Source organism: Petromyzon marinus, chromosome 41 (assembly GCF_048934315.1).
Source record: "Petromyzon marinus isolate PM22_M1 ecotype Great Lakes invasive population chromosome 41, UKy_Petmar_22M1.pri1.0, whole genome shotgun sequence".
Lineage (NCBI taxonomy): Eukaryota > Metazoa > Chordata > Hyperoartia > Petromyzontiformes > Petromyzontidae > Petromyzon > Petromyzon marinus.
This window is the reverse complement of record NC_133707.1, coordinates 10,664,823-10,690,338: the sequence shown is the minus strand read 5'-3', so window position 1 is coordinate 10,690,338 and position 25,516 is coordinate 10,664,823. Positions and strand designations below refer to the sequence as shown.

Below are 25,516 nucleotides of genomic sequence, written 5' to 3'. Positions count from 1 at the left end.
CCGTCCAGCAACAATAGAGGGAAGAGGAGCGATGCTCACAACAATGAGCGGAGCACCGGGCGGCTAAAATGCAGAAAATTGGCACAGAGGGTAGCACAGTTGGTGCATCTGCCAGTCATCTGTCAGTCAACCCATGAAACGTGGGTCCGTTCCGTGACCTGCCAGCGGGTTTTCGACACTTGACGTGGCCTCAAAGTGCACCTGGCATCACCGCACGCTTGGTCGTGAACGGCGGTTGTTGTTTTGTTGTTGTTGGTGGCACTCATGGTGACGACGTGGTGTTGATCTGTGCAGGCACTGTGGAGGAGCGGGGGCTGCTCAAGTGGAAGGCCACGGGCCCCGACACGACGCTGCCGTCCTCTGTGCACTCCGTGGCGAAGGTTTACGACTTCCCCGTGGGCATGGCCGCGGTTCGGCGCACGCGCTGGCTGCGTTATATCCCCATCTGCCCGACGTTCACTGGCTACGGCCGTGGGTCTCCACGCACGCCACCACCGCCACCCGGGCCCCACGATGACCGGCGCGGCTCCGTCGACGTATAGCCGGCACTGCGTGGCTGTCACCGCGGTTTTACTCGGTTTCCGTACGGCGACATCGCCAATGACGCCCCTTTGTTTTTTAAAACCTGGGTGCGTCGTCGCGATCGGCTGTCCCGGTCACGCGAGCGGGCGGGGAGTGACGACGCAAGGGGCAGATGCGCTGCGGTTGTTGTTGTTGCTGCCGCCGGGTGTGGTGGCAAAAGGAGTGAGTGCGCGATTTAATCGGTTTTCTTTACCACTTGGTGGCATGGGATCCCTCGTGTGGCGGGCCTGCTACCGGCTAGCGTCGCGTCTGCTCCCTTTGTTGTCGTCTTTAGCGTGTGGCCATTTTAAAAGTGCATTCCGCAATCGCGTAGACAATTCGTCAGCGACTTTGCCGCCTTGTCGGGCTAACAGTGGGCCCATCTACCCCGCCCTTGATGGGCATTCTGTTGTACCACCGTTGTGTCGCTCGAGCAAGTGCAGGTACACGTATGGGTTTGTGATCGGCCACCATACCGAAATGGTGCAGAATGCACAGGTGCGTTACAGGCAAAAGTATGAGATGTTACATTCCTATCGGTGAAATCATGCCAAACTTAATCATAGTGGATAACAAATGTTGAGTATTTTTGGTTGAGCGCTGTACACGACTTGCATGTCATCCCAAACATTTGCAAGGGCACCCCTATCGGCAGCTGTCCTTGCGTGGCACAAGGTGACTCGGTACCTGGCCTGCAGATGGCACGTATTTTATAATGCACACCGCAGTATTAACCAGGGTGGCCTGCCGGATTCGTACCATGAACCCCTGGCAACATGCAGCGAAACAACCCGCCCCTACGAAAGTAGTGATGGAAAGTGATGCTTTTGCACGAAAATTAATTAAGTTAAAATCCAAGTTGTAAATAAAACTGTTCCTAATGATGATATTTGAAAAACACACTTGACCGGCGGCTGTTAAGGCGTTGCGAATGATCGGTGGTGTTGGCACCACGAGTTCAGTTCCCAAGCTCCACTTGGAAGTCACAGTGCCCACGTATACATAAGACAGACACTTGACACCTAAACACAAACACTTTACATGTGTGTTGCAATACAGTTTACTTAAAATGGATGGACATTTTCTCTTTAGGAAAATATACTTGGTGTTTTTTTTGCAGTTGTAAAATAAGCTGCTGCGTTTGTAATGAATGATGAAACAGTGACACCCGTACTCCGACTCGTGGCTGGAGCACCACATTATCAATTGAGCCGACAGCACTTTGATCATCTCTCTCAGAGGGCATTTCTCTCTAAACTACTTGCCGTTCTCTCTCCCGTTAAGGTCACATGCACCGGCTGCATTCCACGAGCGGCCTGACAGTCCCAATTAACCCTGCTCCGCTCGCGAGATGCGAAGCGTTTACGCTACCATTATGTAAGCGCAGCGGGATGTAACCTCGGCCGCAGCGATGGTATTAAGCATTCACGCAACAGGGCGAATTAGGTGTCTGCACGTGTCTTCAATGAAAACGCGACCCAGAAGCAGCTACTATCTTGTAACTGCACACACAGGCCGTATGTCCCACACTCTCCCACACGAGTTTGAAGATTTGATAAGAATAAAAAGTCCCCTGTGAGTCTAAGGCATTCTACTGTGACGTGGCATCGGCAGACCGTGCCTGACGGTCACTTACAGGGCTTCTCACCCCCCCCCCCCCCATACTCATGGTAACAAGCAACAGATTCGTGTTGGACGGAGACGCGCGGCCTGGGTCTGTGGATTGCTTCTTGAAGCACACAAGTAATCATGCCGACCACTTGACATAGGCACATTCTTAAGTCACAACTCTGGCTCCAAACGAGCCAGCTCAAGGCCATGCTTAACTCGAGCTCGCTCTGAGCACGAACCCCAGCCAAGCTGAGGATTTCCACGAGCCGAGCCGAAGCCAAGCCATGGCTGAACCGTTCACGTCCTTGAAAGCAACTGAGCGGCTCAAGCCCAGGCCAAGCCATGATCGAGGCCGAGCCAGAGCAGAGCCACGACAAAGCATACGAATCGTAGGCCTTGGTTACACGCCCTGCGAACGCGACCGCGCGGATCCTTGATTTTTCTAAATAATGTTTGAACTTGCTATGACGTGAGCCCGTTGAAGGTCTGGAGTTTGGGCTTGCGTCGGTGTTAATCCCTGAAGTTCCGTGTGTCCCCATGGTCTTAAACTGCATGAGCACCGAACTACTGCGCAGAAACGAGCAACGGAATGGCGAGGTTTACATATTTAATCATTATTTATTTTTTTGGTGGGGATAGGCAGGCATCACGCAACATGTTTACAACAGCTCATTATAGAAGCGGAGTCTAATTGCATCTGGATCCGTCCGAGGGAGGCAATCTGGAATATATATTAATTTTCTACATTTGGTATTCGCGCCATTCTTATAGTGCAGAGCTAACCCAAAGGTGCTGTGTTTCACGGACGGATATAGCCTGCCAATAGAAAGTGATGTTGATATGTATAATCACAATTGCGTAACTTGCGGCCCATTTTTCTAATCTGGCAAATTTGGACCATGACACACAATGCCATACCCGATTCGAATGACGTCACAAGACTTTTTAACACCGCCGCCGTGAAGCAGACGGCACTCAGTCGCATTTAACTGTAAATGCTCCCGAAGTAATGGCCAAGGCAAGCCTGCTGCATTCAAACCCGTGAACCCTCTGCAACCAAACGCCCGGCACACCCCGCACACACCGTACCATTCGCTGTCACTCCGGAAAACCGGTCGGCAGGAAATGACAGCCCGAGTGGAATGTTGCAATGAATCGCTGCGTTTCGTTACAGAAAGTGCGAGTTCCATTGTCGTTGTGTTAATATGAGCGAGTTCCAATGTAATGTTCTGAAAGTCGGCGATGCTTGCACAAATAATTTAGTTTTTTTTTTTTAAGCGGGATCAGCTTAAATATTTAATTTAAAAACGCGTTTTTAAAAGGCATTTTATATGCAAAATTGTGCACGTATCAATATTTTTTAAAGATTGCTGCCCATTGTGGAACAATGGTTAATGAAGTTGGAAGTTGATAATTACCGTTTATTGTGTGTGTGTGTGTGCCACTGTGTGTGCTTCAAGCTATTTCATTCCAAACTACAATCGCCATAGCGTGATATAAATTAAAGTAATGGAGCGCATTTGGTATTCATGCCATTCTAGTGGAAGGCCGTCACAAAGGAAGGTGCTGCCGTTTCATTTTGCGGTCGTGTCGTAGTGGGGTCGATATTTGCATGTGTTTGATTCCAATTGTGTAAATTGCGGGTTTGTATTTATATTTTTGGCCAATTTGGACCTAAACACCAGCACACGGTGGCTTAATCCTAGCAAATGATGTCAAGAGATACAACACCGACTTGAGAAAACAGTGCATATTTTACAGTCAATACGCCGGCAGTATTAACCAAGGCGGCCTGCTGGATTTGAACCGCAAAGTTCTACATTTTGCTGTGAAGAGGCTGTTTTGAAATCTTAATTGGTGGATGTTGATAATTCCACAGTTTGTATTTATGCAACTGCTATCCTTGATGGTGCGAATGAATATTCATCAATTGGGTTCAATTGCAGCTGCGTCTCACGTACATGTCATCAGTTAAATCGTTTAAACGTGCTGGGGAAAGGTGCAGCCCTGCAGTTGCTTGCTTACGCTAGTGCTGGCAGAAGGGCCTCTACTCAAGCCAACTCTACGCGGTGTTTTGTCTACATTCCCACCACGTCACCCGCTGATCAGACTGTGCTGTAGCCATTTATGCTGCTGGGTGGGCAGGAGCCGGGAGACTTTGTAAACTTGTTCCCCCATTGTTTTAACCGCCGTGCCAGAAGATGAAATCGAATCGGCTCCCAGTGTTGGGAATGGTCACAAATTGTCGAACTTGATGAATCCCACCAATTTACAGCAAACGATGATGCTGACGAAACATGAATTAGCATTCGAGTAAAAATGTCACTGGAAGAAGGGGGGGGGGGGGTGCGCTTTTAATTACCTAATTACGGGTGGAACCATAGCGATTAACATTAACTGTGTATCTTTTGGTGAATTCATCAAATGGAGTAAAAACCAATGGGGGCGGAGGGGGGGCAGGGGTCTAGGTTGTTTGTAATGTGTTCTTGTCTCCCCTGCAGCTAGGACAGGCACTACCAGTCACCACAGTGCTTGAATAAGATTCGATTCTTGAATTAGAACCCTCAAATCGCAACAATATGTATGAACTGCTTTCACGTCGTACGCAGCAAACCGTGCTAGTCAGGTGTAGGAGGACTGCAAACTCGACAAGTAAAAACAAATAGTATCGATGCAGGGTTGAATCTTTTCACGTCTACGGCTGATGCGAGATGCTACACGTTGATTGAAGACTGATCTGCACGAGCACAAAGATTGACATCGCCACGCAATGTTTCAGTGATTTCTGACATCACCATGAATCTGTAAGACCGAGGCTTAACATTGGCAATCCTCGGTCCTCTACATCGAAATGTTTCAGTAATGTCAGTGATCCAACAAAATCGTGCCTTGAATGATGAACTCTTGATTTGGTTTCGGTGTTTCTCGTCACTTGTATAAGGAGATGAGTGTTGCCCAAGCCGGCATTCTGTAAATTTGGTTGCCTGGTCACGAAAGCTGAAACCATCTCCGGCTCTGCATCGTATTCGTTGCTCTCTTGCCTCCTTTGGTAAATTGTCTTGCCCGTTTTAAACCTAGCGTGCGACACGCGACGCTCGCATGCGGTCAGCTAACCCATCGGCCCCTAGAGTCGTCCCACTTATAGACACCCTGGTGATTATTATCACTCCAATTAGGGATCGTGGCCACATGTCCCAGGGCATGATGTGGTGGGGGGCGGCGGCTCAATTCGCACGCGGAGCTACCCACACAAGACCCTAGTCGCAAATCCTGCACTCACGGGAATTGGCGATCCCATCCTATTCTTTGGGGCTTTCGTTAAAGTCACGTAGATGGGTTCAAAGAAAATAACCAAAAGCTACGACGCTTCGATCGCAACACAAGCGTTCGTCATCATTATTTTTTATTTCCTTTGAACCTATCGACGTGACTTTACCGAAAGACCCAAAAGAACATGAATTCCTGCAGTCACGAAAGCTTATCTCTCACCTACCCAAAATTTTACTGCAAATTATCATTGTTAGCAAAGGCCGAGGGTTGTCATTCCAGAGATGAGTCAAGTGACAGCTAGGATTTGCACCTATCTGTTATGTATTTGTGTTCGTCCGCTATGGCCTTGCATGGCAAACGGCCAGAGCGTAGTAGGAGAGACATTAAAGTGACACCGTGTGTCAGTCTGTGTAAAAGCAAGTGCAGTAGACTTTCGATAATTATCGATGCGCGGTTTCTCCAATTTGCGGTTAACTGCGCACCTGAGATTGACATAAATTAATAACTCGTGGGGTTTTCGCTAAAGCCCAAATAATCTAAAAAAGTTTTAGTTATTCTGGGAAATGTTTTTTACAACGTCACGTTCTTAAACCGAACAAATGTGCTCAAGTAAATCCGAAATCCACGTGATCGCCTCTACAGTACAGGAGTTGCATATATTTACAAGTGGGGCGGAGTTTGATTGACTTTGATTGGCGTGGCTCTGTTATCCACTTAGTGGGCTGAGTCTTCTGCGCGGGAGCAGGGAAGTCTTATTACCGAGCGAGCGCATAGATCGATTTAATAAAACAGGATCAATACATTCTTTCCTACAAACGTTTGTTTTGTTCATTAATAAACTCCACCTTAATTGAAACATAATTGATACCTGTATTAATGGATTTAGCCATAGAGATCCGCAGAAAAACTGATATTTTTCGATTATCCGTGGCCATTCTGCCCGGATAATCAAGAGTACTGTATGTGGCTTTTCGTGCATGAGCCCAGAGCAAGCATTGATTTCACCAGAGATGCCATGACATTGTAAAAACGGTTTTCGCAAGCAGAACTGAAATCTAGCTCTGCAGGTTTTCAATGAACCATCGCCAAGCTTCCCATACAGCTGGCACCGACAAGTAGTGGTGGACCCCCAAAAATGCGTATCTTATTTATATTTCATAAAAGTAAATGCATTGAATTTGTATTATTAATGCAGGGCCCTCTTGAAAAGGTTTGATATTTTGGGCCACCGCTCCTCCTTATTGGGACGTTCCTCTAGCAGGCACTGCCAATGAGGTGTCTGGTCCTGATCCGGCACCCATGGACTGTGGAGTGGTGAATGTCTGTTGTGCATACAGCTCGCAGCGAATGTTTAGTCTAGGGACTGGTTCTGGGGGTTCCCAATTATCGTCCGCGCTCGTCAATTCCCGATCGGAAACGTCGGAACGCTGAGAGAACAGAACTGAAAGGTGTTTCACTCAGCTCGAGACCAGGACGAATGATTTCAGGTTCTCGGCGTGAGCACGTGTTGGGCAGCGGAGGAAGGTTTCGCTAACATCCTTTGTTGTACTGTACTGCTATGCTTTCTCGCATCTTTGCTCCCTCGAAAAACCCTCGTGGCTTGCACAAAAAAATTGGAGGCCCTCAATCAGCAGTGAATTCATAAAAAGGGCTGTATATGTACAAGTGCAGTATATATTTTGTTGACGTTTATTTATAATTCATAATAGATTTTTGGGGTTACAACATGCAATGATCCGGCAAAATGTTTGTAGTGAAACCCTTCCACACCCGACATATGGGTTGTGAAAACTACATTTTCAAGTTCATTTAGAATAAAGGATGCACTATGTGTGTTCAGAAAACTGGAGCTGCATCCTACTGTAGTAATTGGAAACCCAGCGAGTCACACAGACAGCAGGGCGGTTTTAAATGTACAGTAGTTACCAGTCCTGAAATTGTTCTGTACCACAAACGTGACTTTACAAAACACTTATTTCATGCCCTAATATTGTTTTGTTACAATACAGCCTTTGCGTCCATTGAAGATGTGTTACTATCTTGATCATCATCGTTTCCGCTTACTTGTTTTCAATTGCGAACTTGTGTTTTCAAAATTCCAGTCGGCAGTGACGGCATCGAATCATCCCGTGCGTAAAGCTGCGCGCGCAGTTTGTGTGTTGGCGGAGGGGTGGATTGACGACCCGAGTGTTTTAAAAGGCAACGCAACCTCAGCCTCCCGACCCACTTGACAACAAGTCCAGCGGGCCCGTGCCATCGATGAGCAGAGTTGGCACCACCCTCCTACTTCGCTCTGTGGAATCCGATGTCGGTGGAAGTGTGTCTTGCAGATTCACACACAGACTGTGTCCGGGTCTGTCCCAGACACCGATTTACAGCTTCGCTAAATTATGAAAGGAACACGGTCATACGCGCCCTTCAGATCGATCTACCTCTATAATGTAATAATAAGCGAACAAAGAAACTTTTAAATAAATGGGGGACTAATCCTTGTTAAGAATGTAAATTCGTTTTTTTTTTAAAGTTGGTCAAATTTCAACAAATAGTGACTTGAAAAACAGGAACAGCAGCATGTAAAAACACCAACAATTGATGGCAATATTACCACCATCGATTGTGGTACTGGTTTTAAATGTAAAGGTTTTTTTCCCCCCCCTTTCCTATAAAGAAAACTACCAAGTTGTGTTGGCATCTCACAGCTTGGGCACGTCTTGACAGGATAACTTCTTGCGCTTAAGAGTTTGGCTGTGTCTTCAAGAGGTTCCTGACCATCCGCTCTCCCCTTACCCGACTCAGCCCCTGGCTAGCAGCCGGCATTCATTTACAGCAACTGCTGGGTTTTGTTTATTCGTAGAGGCAAGTTTGCCATGTAAATCGGATTACGCAGGGTGCAAGTTAACCATGTAACCCATATCTGTCAACCTCTTATCAGTGCCCTACCTTATTACAGACCAATTCAGACCTTATTGGTCTCACCCCGTGCCTCTTATAACATCTCAACGTTCATCTTACAAAGTCTCATTACAAGGGAGAATCACAAATAGACAAAACATGTTTTTGCCCGTACTGAAACGGCTGTACGCTGCATGAACATCACAACTAAATTTCCCTATACAAGAATACTGGTAAACTTATGGGCTGACAGGTATGGTAATCATCTCACACGGGGTTACTTTTAACTTTTAAATCGGGTTACGCCGAGATTATATTTTACATGCAACCAGATTACGCTTGGTGGTTACATGTAAACATGTCTATCATATCACGTGGCGTGACATTTTAACCTGTAAATCGGATTCCACAGGGTCACGGCCTATCCGCCGAGTCGCTTGACCAGGTCACCGCCGCTCTTTGTGATCGTCCTGCAGTATTTCGGCCGTATTTGTGGGTGGTCGCGTGACAGTGATTTCTACGTAGTGGGTGGAGGGAGGTTTGTTGTTGTTTTATTACCGTGATTGTTGTTTCTTATAATTTGATGACTAGAATGACAAATAAGACCGTTGCCGTGACTACAGCGCACAGAGTTATGGCATGCACTAATGTACCGAGAGTATTTGCACTACTGCCTTAAATATAATGCTATATGCGTACATATATTACAACAGCAACAATCACAACGCTATATATATACAAACAAATACAACTGTTACTATGTTGCCCTGATGGATTCTGGTGGTCGTCTAAAATCTACCCCACCCCCGACTGACCCCCCCCCCTTTCCTACCACAACCTCCACCACCACTCAACCACCCAACCACCACCACCACTCAACCACCACCACTCAACCACCACAACCTCCACCACCACCCAACCACCACAACCTCCACCACCACTCAACCACCACAACCTCCACCACCATCCAACCTCCACCACCCAACCACCACAACCTCCACCACCACTCAACCACCACAACCTCCACCACCACTCAACCACCACAACCTCCACCACCACTCAACCACCACAACTTCCACCACTACCCAGAGCAGGCCAACCCCTGGGGGTGGGGGGGGGAAGGGGGCGGGGTTAAACAAAGAGGAGGCGGGGCCTTAAAAGGTGTCGATGGGGAAAGAGGAAGGGGTGAGGCCCAATTCGGCAGAGTAGGGGGGGGGGGCTACAGAGAAATGAGGCAGGGTCTATATAGAGAGAGGTGTCGTTAAACCCGCCACCACCCGACACAGCCAACTAGTAAGGGTTGCCACGTAAACAGAACGTGGCCAATTCGTCACTAGTACAGCACTAACCGGTGTGTTGGGGAGCCAAGCCACAACATTTACAATCTGAGTACGACGTTTCGCCAGTAATTACAACTAGCTTCATCAGGCGACAGCCAGATTTGGTGGCGGGTTTAACAACACATTTATATATTTACGCGATCTAACACAAAAAAAACATTACGGCTGATATTGACCGCGAAATCCTACGTGTTAAATTGAACGTCCCTGTTGGTTGAAAGTAATAAACACGAGCGAGTACGTGCCACGGCAATACCTTTAGTGCCACCAGATGTGGCCACATGATAACTAGTTTCTATAAACACATGCATACATTGCTATGTACAAAGACAAAGATGCCCCCGTATAGCCTTGGACAGACTGTTGGGCAAGTGCTGTTAGCGAGCGCCTATGAAGGCCGGCACACGAGTGGGTTGGGTGGCCACCAGCACCACGCCCGGCCGCCTTTGTCACAGGATAACGAGTCTGTACATACACGTGAGTGGTGATACATGCAAGCGAACGTGCGAGTGTCACTGCCCAGAGCCACACGCACGGTTTGTTAATCCAGTCTCGACAACTCCCCATTTGTCACGACCGTGCACCGAATGTGAACATCGGCGAACCAAAACCGGGGCTTGCCGCGTCGTTTGGGAGGGCTTAGCGGCCGGAGCTGCTTTGCTCGTTGGCGTTTTCGCCGAACTGTGTTTGGTTTAGTGTGGTCAGGATGATTAGGTGGGAAGCGGGACTCTGGTTGATAAGCGTTAGGGCAGGACTCAGGCGCACAGTAATACCTCGGTTAACAAAGCGGATGCGTCCCATGACGTCACGTCAGAAACTTCGTTACCAGAGGTGGAGAGAACAGAGGAGGGGAATCGGGATGCCTTCAAGGACTTCAGAGAAAGGGTGGAGGGGGGGGGGTAACTAATCGGAAAACATCAAATAGGCTCCGTGCCTTCTGTATTATCAGTGCATGGCCGAGTGGATGTGACGTCGCGTCATCAAGGACACCCAAACACTCAACAGTTTCTCAATAACACTGCTTCGTGAGCATGCGAATTCAGTAGCACTAAGGTCACTCGATTTCTGCAGCAAAGTATGTTTCTGTTGTCCGCTGGGTTTAAAATGCTATTTAAGATGGACTGCGTTGATCCAAACGAACACGCCGCTTCACGTTTCTTCTCTCCCGCCTCTACCCTCCTTTATGATCTGCATGTTCGCTCCCAGAGGGATAATTTGGATGACAAAGGGTGGTAATAAAGCATTCGTATCGCTGCAAAAAACACGCGACAACTCTTTACCAACACTCGGGGCATGAGCAATGGTGAGCGAGAGAAGACCGCGGCTGAGGCCGAGTGAGGGATACTCACGACGCTCTTCGCTGATCATTCGCTGTGTCACCAAACTTGTTTTTTTTTTGCCCCTGTGCAGTAAGTGTTGTTTCCTAATTGCCTATGCCTCAAAAGTACAAAAAAATGGCTATTATTCCCCACAAACTTTGCTTTTGTGACCAGGACAGTGATATTTTGAAACGTACCTATTTTCAATGAGAAAACGTGGTGTGCATTTGTGTCTTTCGTTCACGTAAAGTCCTGGTCACAAAAGAAAAGTTTGTGGGGAATAATTGAAATTTTCTATACTTTTTAGGCATAAGCAATAAGAAATAACACTTACTACCCAGGGACAAAAATCGTGTTACATTGTTTCCTGTATATCACATATGCAGCGTGAACAGAAATTCTACCTTTTAAAAAACATCGCTTTGCATACATTCTAAAGACATTTCATTTCGTCGATTTTTTGTTGTTGTTGCAAAAATACGGAGATGAAGAGGCCCCTCCGTGTTCGACTTTCGTTATAAAGGTATCTCCTTGGTTCCCAGAAGCTTCGCTGGCCGGGGTATTGCTGCGCTCGGCTAGTTAGAGCTATCGCTCGAGCATCACATTTGGGCTTGTCTGGTCGGCTGCTGTAGTTGGAGCAGGGTGTACGACGGCTGCCCGCTTGATGGCTTTGGGCAGGCCCAGCCCAGTGTCTCGGTCGCTCGTTCGCGCGGGTGAGGATGGAGCTCATTTGTGGTTCGCGCTTGGACTCGCCTATCGTGGTGGTTACGTTTTGAGTCGGGCCGGTGGGTCTGGATGGCTCGTGCGCTTGACTCAAGTGCTCTGCATCCGCGACGATTGCAACGTGCGGCCTCTTCACTGTGCGTGGCGCTTTTCCTGTTCTGGTGTTCAACAATGCCCAGCGTCGGCCGTGTCCAAGGTTCAGGCGGTTGGCTCGCCCGACACTCGCCCGACAAGTCCGCTCGTGTTGACCGTCACGCCCCGCCCCACCCCGTTACTGTGTAACGCGTTCTGCCTAATTCTACCTTCGCAGGGCCCAAAGCTTCTGTTTAATCTGAGCAGAATGCAAGGGGAGACGCTGCCTGGCTGTCACTTGTGTCACGCTCGAGTGTGCCCTGATGACAAGTTTAGGCAACAAGGACTCGCCACTCACCCACACTGCAGGTCGCACCACCCGGGTCACACCACTCACCCACACTGCAGGTCACACCACTCACCCACACTGCAGGTCACACCACTAAGGTCACACCACTCACCCACGCTGCAGGTCACATCACCCGGGTCACACCGCTCACCCACACTGCAGGTCACACCACTCAGGTCACACCGCTCACCCACACTGCAGGTCACACCGCTCACCCACACTGCAGGTCACACCACCCGGGTCACACCGCTCACCCACGCTGCAGGTCACACCACTCACCCACACTGCAGATCACACCACTCAGGTCACACCGCTCACCCACACTGCAGGTCACACCACCCGGGTCACACCGCTCACCCACGCTGCAGGTCACACCGCTCACCCACACTGCAGGTCACACCACTCAGGTCACACCACTCACCCACACTGCAGATCACACCGCTCACCCACGCTGCAGGTCACACCACTCAGGTCACACCGCTCACCCACACTGCAGGTCACACCACCCGGGTCACACCGCTCACCCACACTGCAGGTCACACCGCTCACCCACGCTGCAGGTCACACCGCTCACCCACACTGCAGGTCACACCACTCAGGTCACACCGCTCACCCACACTGCAGGTCACACCGCTCACCCACACTGCGGGTCACACCACTCACCCACACTGCAGGTCACACCACCCGGGTCACACCGCTCACCCACACTGCAGGTCGCATCACGTCTTTTCCTGCCCTCCTACTGCTCCACTTGGGTTCCCGTCGTCTCTTCTCCCAAGCTCTCACGGTAACCTTTCTATAAAAAAACCGTCAACTTTAATCGATTACAACTTTGACAGAGCTGTCTGTTGCTGGACATTGATGTCTTGGGGCCTTTGGGACTGTGCTCATCAATTGTGTAAAAGGGGAAAAAAACTCAATTAACCGTGGCAATGTCAGTGGAGGAGGGGCGATGGGGGTGCCTGCCCCCCCCATTGACAAAAAAAATCAAATTTGTATGTTCAAGAGTGGCAGAGAGGTGGCCTGGATAAAACAAGAATACGGATAATACAGAACACGAGTTACTTCGGGTGTCAGCATGTCTCGGTTACACGCGTAGAGTGGGAGTCAAGATGTGTAGGCTACGTCTAAGTTGCATCTTCAAGTAAATCGGCATACTTGATGTGTTTGCGGTCATGTGGACAGACTCGCTGGCCCGCGACAAGTGAGGAGCATCTGATCATAGAACCAGCAAAGTGTGAAATACACACGTATAATTTTGCAAGCGCTGGAAGATCCACCCACGGATAACCGAGAGTTGTCCGTACGTACACCCAGCACGTATTGCGTTGCGTGTCCTGGCCCTTGGCTTTATTGCAGCATGACACGCGGCTGCGTGGAGTCGCAAGCGGCAGCCGACACGGCGCACGTGTCATCGTTGTATGCCCATTCGTGTCGGTTGCGATTCTATGAAATTTGGGGGCTGGGGGGGACACGTGCACATGCCCCCTTTCTATTAAACAGCAGTGTCCCCGCCATCTCCTTATTTAGAGTTGGCTACAACAGGATGGCTGCGGAGACACTCAATAAGTTCGAGTTAATCTTGTTGAGAGGTCATCACGAGGGGTGCCGCTGATACCACCGCCAGCATCACCGCCCTCGGGGTTGAGAGCGCGCGGTGAATGTGCATTCGGTACAATGCACAGAGCAAACACCGTGGCTACCCACACTGACGGTAGCGATGATGGTTGTCTGTTGTGTTGGACAATGCATGTGAAGGGCTGTGCGGAAATAATTCCTACCGCCAAGCTTTAATATTGGCCAGGGCACTGCGAACGGGGGAACGGGGCGCCCTTAAAACAGACACGAAGAGTGATAGACCGACCGACACAGACATAGAAAGAAAAGAGTCATGTACAGAGAGACGGGGGGGGGGGGGGGTGACCTGCAGAGAGAGAGACGCAGACATGGAGACTGACACACAAATGGAACTACGGAAACAACTTTGACGACAACCGAGACGGAGAGACACCGATCATGCCGGGAGCCCTAACACACGGGTGGGAGCGGGTGTGCACAACAATTAAGGTTACCAGCAACGATGAGAGCCACTGTAGGTTCTTATCTTAGGGAGCCACGTGTCCAATAAGGCAATGATGAGTACGCGAGGCGCGTGGTTGATGTAGACCAGGGGGGTATGGAAGCTATTAACTCACCCAGGTACAAATAGGACTTCTAAATACCTTTGACGGTCCAACCACACATTAGCCAGCATTAAACATTGATCGTGCTCGGACTACTTGAAACTCAATGAGCGTGCTACAATTGTGAAGTGTCGCCCTCTAGTAGCCGATTAGTGCGCCCGAGATGCTTTGCAGCGACGAATAAATATTGTTTGTATTGGGTGGGGGGGAGGGGTCGTCGCGAAGTGGCTGACTTCGTTTTACCGCCCAGCCGCGTGTAACGACGTCTCTTTAAATTCTCCCGCTGCCTTTCACGGCAGAGGAGAGACGCAGGCGGGGAATGTTGCAGTGGAATTATTCTCGATGAGAATGTATTTTTGCACCGTTGTCTGGCGTGACATGTACAATATATAGTGTGTATATACACACACACACGGTCGCGTGTAATTAAGAGGTTGTGTCGGGCTGGGAGTTGTGGTTAAGGGGGCTTAGAACGAGACCACGCTTTTAACATATCCTGATTCTCCCTACCAGGGCAGTGTGCCGGGATCGCTTTTGAACTGGCAGGAATGTGATTCCGTTTGATTTTCATCGACTGGTTTAGCTGCATCGTCGATAAATGTAACCTTTTGTGAGTAGAGAGTCTCGTATGATAATAAAAAAAATATATAGCTGCAGTAAAGTATGCGCACAATTTAAAACGTGTAAATGTGAGTTTATATTTGATGAAGGCTATGGTCGGAAGAGATCTGTGTGTGTTGTTGTGTGTGTGCATGCTTGTGGGGCCACCGTTTCGCAATGCCAACAGCATCCATAATAGAGGGGTTTTTTTCGGTGAGATCTAACCCCCAAAAACACTATCTAACCCCATAAACCCCCCTGTATTATGGATGATATTGGTCGCGAAAGCGGACGTGTTAAACTGCCAACATCATCCACCGTCAGCATCGATGCGCGCAGCCAACTCGGCTACCCCGGCTGATGGGCGACTCTTCGGCCCTTGTACGACCAAAACCCGGATGATACCCAGACATTCGTAAATACGGGTTCATTACCTACTCGAGTAGGACTGTAGTAATAATAATAATAGTACATGTATTTTATTTATAAAGCGCCCCTTAAACAATCGCTCTCAGGGCGCTGTGCACAGAAAGGCGGAAGCAGTTTGCATCAACCGATGAATGCAGAAGTGCAAAAGACGTTTGAAAGTTAACTCGAGAGAGAGAAAGCCATTTTAAGCAGATACGTTTGTAGTCGAAATGTGAAGACGTTTGAGAGTATCAGGTCAGGGCAACGAGTTCCAGAGTTGAGCTCCCGCAATTGCAAAAGGCGCTGTCACCACCCCCAAGTGTGTAGCCCAGACCGTGGGACAGTGAGCAGTGCACAGTCGGAGGATCTTAATAATATTGATGGAATATATGGCTGAAGGAGGTCATGAATGTTGGAGAGGAATGGGTCAAGATGTGGCACGTGTCATCCGGTTTTAATTGTTAATGACGAACGTATTGCAGTCAATATCTCAAACGACGCCTGCAATGCTGTGGCCTTAATGGGGAACAAATACAGGCGACGTTTCGGGCAATGGCCCTTTATAAGCGTGTTATGAAAGTGGGGGGGGGGGGGGGGTCATTGCCGTGATCGTCGCCTACGACCTTAACATTGTTTTCCTTTGAAGCGATGCCGTAGACGAATGTGTCGAGTTGTTGTTTGTACGGCACGCACGCAAAAGGCTCTCCTGGAGTTTTTGTGTTCGCGAGCACGGTTAATCCGCAAGGAGGGATTGTGCGCCCAAGGATCATCGAGAGTTCACCGTACGACTTGTGTATATAGGCGAGTACACGAAGAGCGCGCGGCCTGTGTTGTGTTGTTTATTTTACAATGTTGGTACACAATTGTAAATTACAATACGCGGAGGGGTCGGCCAAGCCACAGCCGACCCAAACGTACAAGTCTTGCGATTTTAAAAACAAAACATTCAACTCAAGCTGTGTCGATGCATGATGTGGACGCATTACCGAGGGCAGAGCAGCATGCAGGATGCGGCGGGGGGGGGGGGACGACTTTGACGTGCCAAGGGAGTGATGCGTTTGAGTTAACGAGCGAGAGAGCATTTTGATTTAAAGCTGTCGTGACTGCAGGGATTCATATTCTTGGTTCTTTCGGTAAAGTCACGTAGAAGGGAAACAATAACATAATAAAGATATGAAACAATAAAATTATCACGACGTTTCGACTGCAACACAAGCAGTCATCATCAGGTGTGAAAACCACAGCAAGAAAATTTGAAAAAAGTGGCGGTCTATGTTCCGAACATAGATGGACGAGTCGATCTATGTTCGGAAAAGAGGAGGGGGGAGAGGACATAGATGGACTCGTCCATCTGAACAACTGCCAAAATCGCTGTCCGTGGTGCGAACGTTAAGGAAAATAACGCCACTTTTTTCAAAATTTCTTGCTGTGGTTTTCACACCTGGTGATGATTGCTTGCGTTGCAGTCGAAACGTCGTGAGAATTTTATTGTTTTATGTTTGTATTAATTCATTGTTTCCCTTCTACGTAGTGACTTTACCGAAGGAACCAAGAATGAGAGCGCATTTGTTAAGAGTGCCGGACTACGAGACTGCCTGCAGTTGAGAGCTCGTGGAACCACGGTTGCAATCTCGACGAAAAGTAAAATTTCGTCGTATTCTTGGCGAAAGAGCCCCAGGTCGTCTCCGTCAACCACCGTGGCGTTCAGGCCACGCTCAGCTTTCGTCCAGTTTGCAAACTCGGTTCGCGAGGGTCCCCGCTTGTGTTTATTTATCTGCGCATGGTTGTTCTAATCACACTTCGAACACTTTGTTTTACCCGAAAGCGGTCGTTTCCTCGATGGTTAATAGTGTCTCTTTATTTTGCTTTGTAGAAAATCGTGCATCTCTCTCTATAAAGAAATCTGTCCGTATGATCGTGTGCGGCTGCTCTACTCCTGACTGTGTGGGCCATTCTCCGGTAACGTCATTAGGTGCAACGTTGGTGACTTTCCGGATGAGGGCCTCCCTGCCATGACACTCGTTGTAGGCATTATTTGCCCGTACTTCACCATGCCGATCACAGCTGGTTTGGTGAAGGCGGAGAGAAAAGACGTGGAGGCATAGCACAGTACAATGGATTATAGATTTGAAGCTTTCATGACTGCAAGGATTCACACTCTTTCGTTTTTTCAAAGTCACGTAGGTAAAATAAAAAAATATAATAATAAAACGACTAAATTAAATCACGACGTTTCGGAGGCAACACAAGCTTCCGTCTTCAGGTGGAACAGTCACAGCAAGATAGCTGCATCAAGTGAGGAGCTCTGAGACACCCGAGCTTATATACAGGTTAAGGTGGGGGGGAGGGGCCAGGCTGTGGATGATGATGAGGTGCGGGGATAAGTGAATCCGTCTTTTGTTATGCTGAGGGTTCGGGGGATGCGGTGGTTCACTGCACGAGGGCAATGGGAAAAAGGCTGTGCACTTATAAGGCAGCTAAAGTTTTGACTTGGTTTATTACATCTTTCCAGTGGTTGCTTAATTTAAAACCATCCTCTCGGTTGAAGTAGTGTTTATGTTTGTATATCTGGATGGCTTCATGGACAAATCTTTGGTAATAACCGGGAGGTGTGCATAGTACTTTGGTATCGGAGAAAACAATGTCATGAGAACCCGCTGTGTTGAGACAATGATCAGCCACGGCCGAAGAATTCGTTCTGCCGTGTTTCAAATCTGATTTGTGCTCGCGAATTCGGTCAGAAATATGTCGTTTCGTCTCCCCGATATAGCAGTCACCGCAATTATCAAAACATTATACCATAGAGCTCATTGCATTTCTGACCAACACCACCTGACCAGTGAATTAAAACATGTACATCTAGCCCTCAAGATGAACGGTTACTCTGACCGTATCATCCGCCAAGCTGTTTCTCCCACCATACAGAAACAACCACTTGATACTCCAATCAAAATCATCACACCGCCATACATAGCAGGCGTTACCAAAATATTTCAAAAATTCTAAACAAACACAAGATCCAGGTTCGGTTCAATACAGTACACAAAATCCGTGATCTGATCCCATCCGTAAAGGATGTCATTCCTGACTTACAGTGCCCCGGTGTTTACAAATTGAGTTGTATCTGCGGTGACTGCTATATCGGGGAGACAAAGCGACACATTTCTGACCGAATTCTCCAGGACAAATCAGATTTGAAACACGCAGAACGAATTATTCGGCCGTAGCTGATCATTGTCTCAACACAGTGGGTTCTAATGATATTGTTTTCTCCGATACCAAAGTACTATGCAAACCTCCCGTGTAATTACCAAAGATTTGTCCATGAAGCCATCCAGATATACAAACATAGACACAACTTCAACCGAGAAGATGGTTTTAAATTAAGCAACCACTGGAAAGATGTAATAAACCAAGTCAAAACTTTAGCTGCCTTATAAGTGCACAGCCTTTTTTCCATTGCCCTCGTGCAGTGAACCACCGCATCCCCCGAACCCTCAGCATAACAAAAGACGGATTAACTCAGCCCCGCACCTCATCATCATCCCTGGCCTGGCTCCCCCCAACTCCTTAACATGTATATAAGCTCGGGTGTCTCAGAGCTGCTCACTTGATGCAGCTATCTTGCTGTGACTGTTCCACCTGAAGACGGAAGCTTGTGTTGCCTCCGAAACGTCGTGATTTAATTTAGTTGTTTTATTATTTTATTTTTACCTACGTGACTTTACCGAAAAAAACAAAGAGTATGAGTACAATGGATGTTGCCCCAGTGTGAGCACCGCAGCAGAATCCCACCGTGCACGGCCTCATGTTCGTGGCCAAAATAAATAAGCAAAACCTCCATATGTCCCTCCAACGAAAACATTGAAGGATTTATTATGATTATTATTTTACACATCCCATCGGCCACCGCAGCCTGTTGGAGGTGTGTATCATGGCAGCAGCAATGGGAATGTGTGGACACAACACAATGGGGACGACTAAATTTAATGCTGAGGTGACCCTAAAAATAAATTGTTCGGCAGTGTGCACGATTTTGAAGCATTTGAGGCGTTTTGTAGAGCGACAGTACTGGAAGTGCCATTTGCGTAACCAGGAAATCCGGTGGCGTTTTGGCCAATACTTTTTTTTTAGAGTTTGGCATCAGAGAACGCGGAGGAAAACCCCACGACGACTCCAATGTCGGCTTAAGCTGGTGCGGGGCCTGTGGCATATGTTATAAAGGGGCCCTAAATTCGAAACAAACCCCACACATATTAAAACACTAATTTCTAACTTGCATAGTAAAGTAATTGTATGTTTTCATTTGCTATACAGCCAGATAATACGACAAATCGCTAACCTTAAACTACCAGTCGGTCATAAAAGTCGAAGGCGGTATAGTACTATAGTAATAGAGCAAGTGCAGAATCACTGAACCGGAATTGACAGCTTGAAAGCATTTAGCGCGGGGCCCTTGGAAGTGCGGGGCCCGTAGCATTTGTAGCTACTTGTGCTACTACACGTGTAGTAGCTACTACGCGTACTACACGTGTAGTAGTAGCTACTACACGTGTAGTGAGCCAGTACTGAGGCTCAGGGCTGTGGATGTATGACGGCCCACTCTGACCCTCTGTCTGCGGTCCGAGAGGAAGCTATGTATCCACATGCAGGTGGAATGTGGAAGCCCCAGGTCGCCCAGTTTTACCACCGGTTTGTGTGGGAGGATGGTGTTGAACGCAGAACTGTAATCCACGAAGAGCATCCGCACATAGCTCCCCTGCTGCTCCAGGTGTGACAGTGCAGCATGCAGTGCTGTGGCCACGGCGTCCTCCGTGGATCGGTTCGCTCTGTAGGCAAACTGGTGGGGGTCCAGGCTTCGGGGCAATGTTGCAATGATGTGACTCCGGACCAGTTTTTCAAAGCACTTCATCACCACTGGCGTCAGTGCTACTGGCCGGTAGTCGTCGAGGCTGGAAATGTGGGGTTTTTTCGGCAGGGGGACTATGGTGGAGGACTTTAGGCAGGGTGGTACCGTGGACTGTTCCAGAGACAGGTTGAAAATCCTTGTGAAGACTCCAGCCAGCTCGTCAGCACAGTCCCTCAGCACACATCCCGGGACGCCGTCAGGTCCCACAGCCTTGGGTTGACTGCCCGCAGCGTGCGCCTCACCTCGTGCTCCTCTACTGTGAGGTTCAAGCTGCTGTGGACCGTGGGGTTTGGTGATGCTGTCCCTGGTGGTGTCACCTCAAAGCGGACAAAGAAGAGGTTCAACTCCTCTGCCAGAGCGGTGTCACCATCAGCAGCTCCGAGGTTGGCCCTGTAGTTGGTGAGGTGCTGGACTCCCTGCCACACCTGCCTGCTGTCGTTGCCGTCCAGGCGTTCCTCAATCCTCCTGTAGTCTGCTTTGGCCTCACGGATGCCTCTCTTCAGGTTAGCTCGGGCTGTGCTGTAGAGAGCTTTGTCTCGGGATTTGAAGGCGATGTTCCTCTCCTTCAGCCGCTGCTGGACCTCCCGGGTCATCCAGGGCTTCTGGTTGGAGTAGACCCGAATGTGTTTGTCCACAGTGACAGTGTCTATGCAGTTTTTAATGTAGCACAATACACTATCTGTGAACACCTCCAGGTCCTGATGTTCGAAGACCCCCCAGTCAGTCCTATCAAAGCAGTCCTGCAGCTGCTGGTTGGCACCTTCAGGCCAGGTGGCGACAGTTTTTGTGATGGTAGGAGCCGTTTTCTTGATGGGGGCGTATGCAGGGATCAAAAGCAGGGACAAATGGTCAGACTGGCCCAGGTGTGGTAGTGGTCTTGCCCTGTGGCCTAGTTTTATGTTAGTGTAGACCTTGTCCAGAGTCTTAGTTCCCCTAGTAGCACACTTAACATGCTGGTGGGATTTAGGGAGTGCTGCCTTTAAGTCTGCACGGTTGAAATCCCCTGCTATAATCTGCACAGCGTCAGGATACTTGCTCTGCTGAATGCTAATGCTGCCATGTAAAAGTCCAATAGCTGAGTTAGCATTAGTATCCGGTGGGATGTAAACAGGAGTTATCATGACCACAGTAAACTCTCTTGGGAGGTAAATGGGCCTGCATGTAACAGTCACATAACTCCAGATCTGGGGAGCAGTGGCTGTCTACAGTCACTGTGTTAGTACACCAGCTGTTATTCACGTACACACAGAAACCCCCTCCTCTGCTCTTACTGAAGTCTGCTGTTCTGTCATGGCGCTGCTGTGCTGTGTAGCCTGCTAGCTCAATAGCAGAGTCCGGGATGGATGAATGAAGCCAGGTTTCTGTGAAGAGCAGAATGCAGCTGTCCTTCACTACGTTGTTCGCTGTAGTCTGTAGCCTCAGTTCATCCATTCTGTTCGTGAGGGATCTGGCATTCGTGAGAAATAGGCTGGGTAGCGGTGGTTTGAGTGTCTGCCTCCGTAGCCTGGCTAGCACACCGGCCCTGCAGCCTCGCTTCTGCCTTCTCTCTCTCTACACCGCCTTCGCCTCCTCCCCGCCGGGATGATAATCCACGGAGAGCCGGGGCTCCTCGCCAACGCCACCGGAATCTTGTGAAGACGGAGAAACTCGCTTGCAACACTCCGTTCGTAACACAGTCCGATCTTAAGGAGATCGTGCCGGCTAAAGGTGTTACTCGTCCGACAATATGTACACAAAACAAGACATAATGGGTACATAAACAACCATACAAGGCACAATGCGTACATAAACAACCATACAAGGCACAATGCGTACATAAACAACCATACAAGGCACAATGCGTACATAAACAACCATACAAGACGCAATGCGTACATAAACAACCATACAAGGCACAATGCGAACATAAACAACCAAACAAGGCACCGACCGGGTAGACACTGAGCTGCTGCAACTGTGTGCGCCGTCATCAGCATGTAGCGACAGATAGCGATAGCAATAGATAGCAACAGATAGCAACAGATAGTGATAGATAGCAACAGATAGCAATGAGATAGCAATAGATAGCAATAGACAGCAATAGATAGCATCAGATAGCAACATATAGCAATAGATAGCAACAGATAGCAATAGCAATAGATAGCAACAGATAGCAACATATAGCAATAGATAGCAACAGATAGCAATAGATAGCAACAGATAGCAATAGCAATAGATAGCAACAGATAGCAATAGATAGCAACATATAGCAACAGATAGCAATAGATAGCTACAGATAGCAATATATAGCAATAGATAGCAACAGATAGCAACAGATAGCAACAGATAGCAACATATAGCAACAGATAGCAACATATAGCAACAGATAGCAACATATAGCAACAGATAGCAACAGACAGCAACATATAGCAATAGATAGCAACAGATAGCAACAGATAGCAACAGATAGCAACAGATAGCAACAGACAGCAACATATAGCAATAGATAGCAACAGACAGCAATAGATAGCAACAGATAGCAACAGATAGCAACAGATAGCAATAGATAGCAACAGATAGCAATAGATAGCAATGAGTTAGCAATAGATAGCGACAGATAGCAATAGATAGCAACAGATAGCAACAGATAGCAATAGATAGCAATAGATAGCAATGAGTTAGCAATAGATAGCGACAGATAGCAATAGCAATAGATAGCAACAGATAGCAACATATAGCAATAGATAGCAACAGATAGCAATAGCAATAGATAGCAACAGATAGCAACATATAGCAATAGATAGCAACAGATAGCAATAGCAATAGATAGCAACAGATAGCAACATATAGCAATAGATAGCAACAGATAGCAATAGCAATAGATAGCAACAGATAGCAACAGATAGCAATAGATAGCAACAGATAGCAACAGATAGCAACAGATAGCAATAGATAGCAATATATAGTAACAGATAGCAATAGATAGCAATAGATAGCAACAGATAGCAACATATAGCAATAGATAGCAACAGATAGCAACAGATAGCAATAGATAGCAACAGATAGCAACAGATAGCAACATATAGCAATAGATAGCAATAGATAGCAACAGATAGCAATAGATAGCAATAGATAGCAACAGATAGCAACAGATAGCAATGAGATAGCAATAGATAGCAACAGATAGCAATATATAGTAACAGATAACAATAGATAGCAACAGATAGCAACAGATAGCAACAGATAGCAACAGATAGCAATGAGATAGCAATAGATAGCAATAGATAGCAACAGATAGCAATAGCAATAGATAACAATAGATAGCAACAGATAGCAACAGATAGCAATAGATAGCAACAGATAGCAACAGATAGCAACAGATAGCAACAGATAGCAATAGATAGCAACAGATAGCAATAGATAGCAATGAGTTAGCAATAGATAGCGACAGATAGCAATAGATAGCAACAGATAGCAATAGATAGCAATAGATAGCAATGAGTTAGCAATAGATAGCGACAGATAGCAATAGCAATAGATAGCAACAGATAGCAACATATAGCAATAGATAGCAACAGATAGCAATAGCAATAGATAGCAACAGATAGCAACATATAGCAATAGATAGCAACAGATAGCAATAGCAATAGATAGCAACAGATAGCAACATATAGCAATAGATAGCAACAGATAGCAATAGCAATAGATAGCAACAGATAGCAACAGATAGCAATAGATAGCAACAGATAGCAACAGATAGCAACAGATAGCAATAGATAGCAATATATAGTAACAGATAGCAATAGATAGCAATAGATAGCAACAGATAGCAACATATAGCAATAGATAGCAACAGATAGCAACAGATAGCAATAGATAGCAACAGATAGCAACAGATAGCAATAGATAGCAATAGATAGCAATAGATAGCAATAGATAGCAACAGATAGCAATGAGATAGCAATAGATAGCAACAGATAGCAATATATAGTAACAGATAACAATAGATAGCAACAGATAGCAACAGATAGCAACAGATAGCAACAGATAGCAACAGATAGCAACAGATAGCAATGAGATAGCAATAGATAGCAACAGATAGCAACATATAGCAATAGATAGCAACAGATAGCAACAGATAGCAATAGATAGCAACAGATAGCAACAGATAGCAACATATAGCAATAGATAGCAATAGATAGCAACAGATAGCAATAGATAGCAATAGATAGCAACAGATAGCAATGAGATAGCAATAGATAACAATAGATAGCATCAGATAGCAACAGATAGCAATATATAGCAACAGATAGCAATGAGATAGCATCAGATAGCAATAGATAGCAATAGATAGCAATAGATAGCATCAGATAGCAACAGATAGCAATAGATAGCAACAGATAGTAACATATAGCAACAGATAGCAATAGATAGCAATAGATAGCATCAGATAGCAACATATAGCAATAGATAGCAACAGATAGCAACAGATAGCAATAGATAGCAATAAATAGCAATAGATAGCATCAGATAGCAATATATAGCAATAGATAGCAATAGATAGCAACAGATAGCAACAGATAGCAATAGATAGCAATAGATAGCAATGAGATAGCAATAGATAGCAACAGATAGCAATAGATAGCAACAGATAGCAATAGATAGCAATGAGATAGCAATAGATAGCAACAGATAGCAATAGATAGCAATAGATAGCAACAGATACCAACAGATAGCAATATATAGCAACAGATAGCAACAGATAGCGACAGATAGCAACAGATAGCGATAGATAGGAACAGATAGCAACAGATAGCAATATATAGCAACAGATAGCAACATATAGCAATAGATAGCAACAGATAGCAATAGATAGCAACAGATACCAACAGATAGCAATAGATAGCAATAGATAGCCACCATGCCCGACTTCAGACGCGTCGTGCGGAACGAGTAATCGATCGCAATTAATCATACATCGATTTATATTCACACGAGTGTGTAAAACAAATACATTTCAGCTCATGTGATTGCGTGACACTCCACAAAACCCGACGACCTGAGTTGCATTCCCGACCCACGGCTCGCGTCAGTGGCGCGTAATAACAAGCCCTGGGACTTTTGCCCACTCCTTCACCAACGTGCAGCGACCAGGGTGGTGAAGTATGGTCAAACAGACCGCATGACCGACCCCAGGGAAGCCCCTTCGCGACGCACAGAGGTACACGCGCAACCAGTACGCACGTGACCCCACACAGGACGTACGCTGCAGACGTCACAAACGCCACAAGTTACCGGAC

General features: G+C 47.2%; 1 protein-coding gene across 1 annotated transcript in view; it reads left to right on the top strand.

The window, feature by feature from the left end:
- The window catches only part of LOC116951024 (solute carrier family 23 member 1-like), a 54,582-nt gene extending 37,342 nt beyond the window's left edge, over window positions 1–17,240 (top strand). Inside the window, exon 17 of the mRNA XM_032969294.2 lies at window positions 295–17,240. Coding sequence (XP_032825185.2) covers window positions 295–542 — 248 coding nt within the window. The 3' untranslated portion in view covers window positions 543–17,240. The remainder of the gene's footprint in view (window positions 1–294) is intronic.
- Window positions 17,241–25,516: the final 8,276 nt, after the last annotated feature.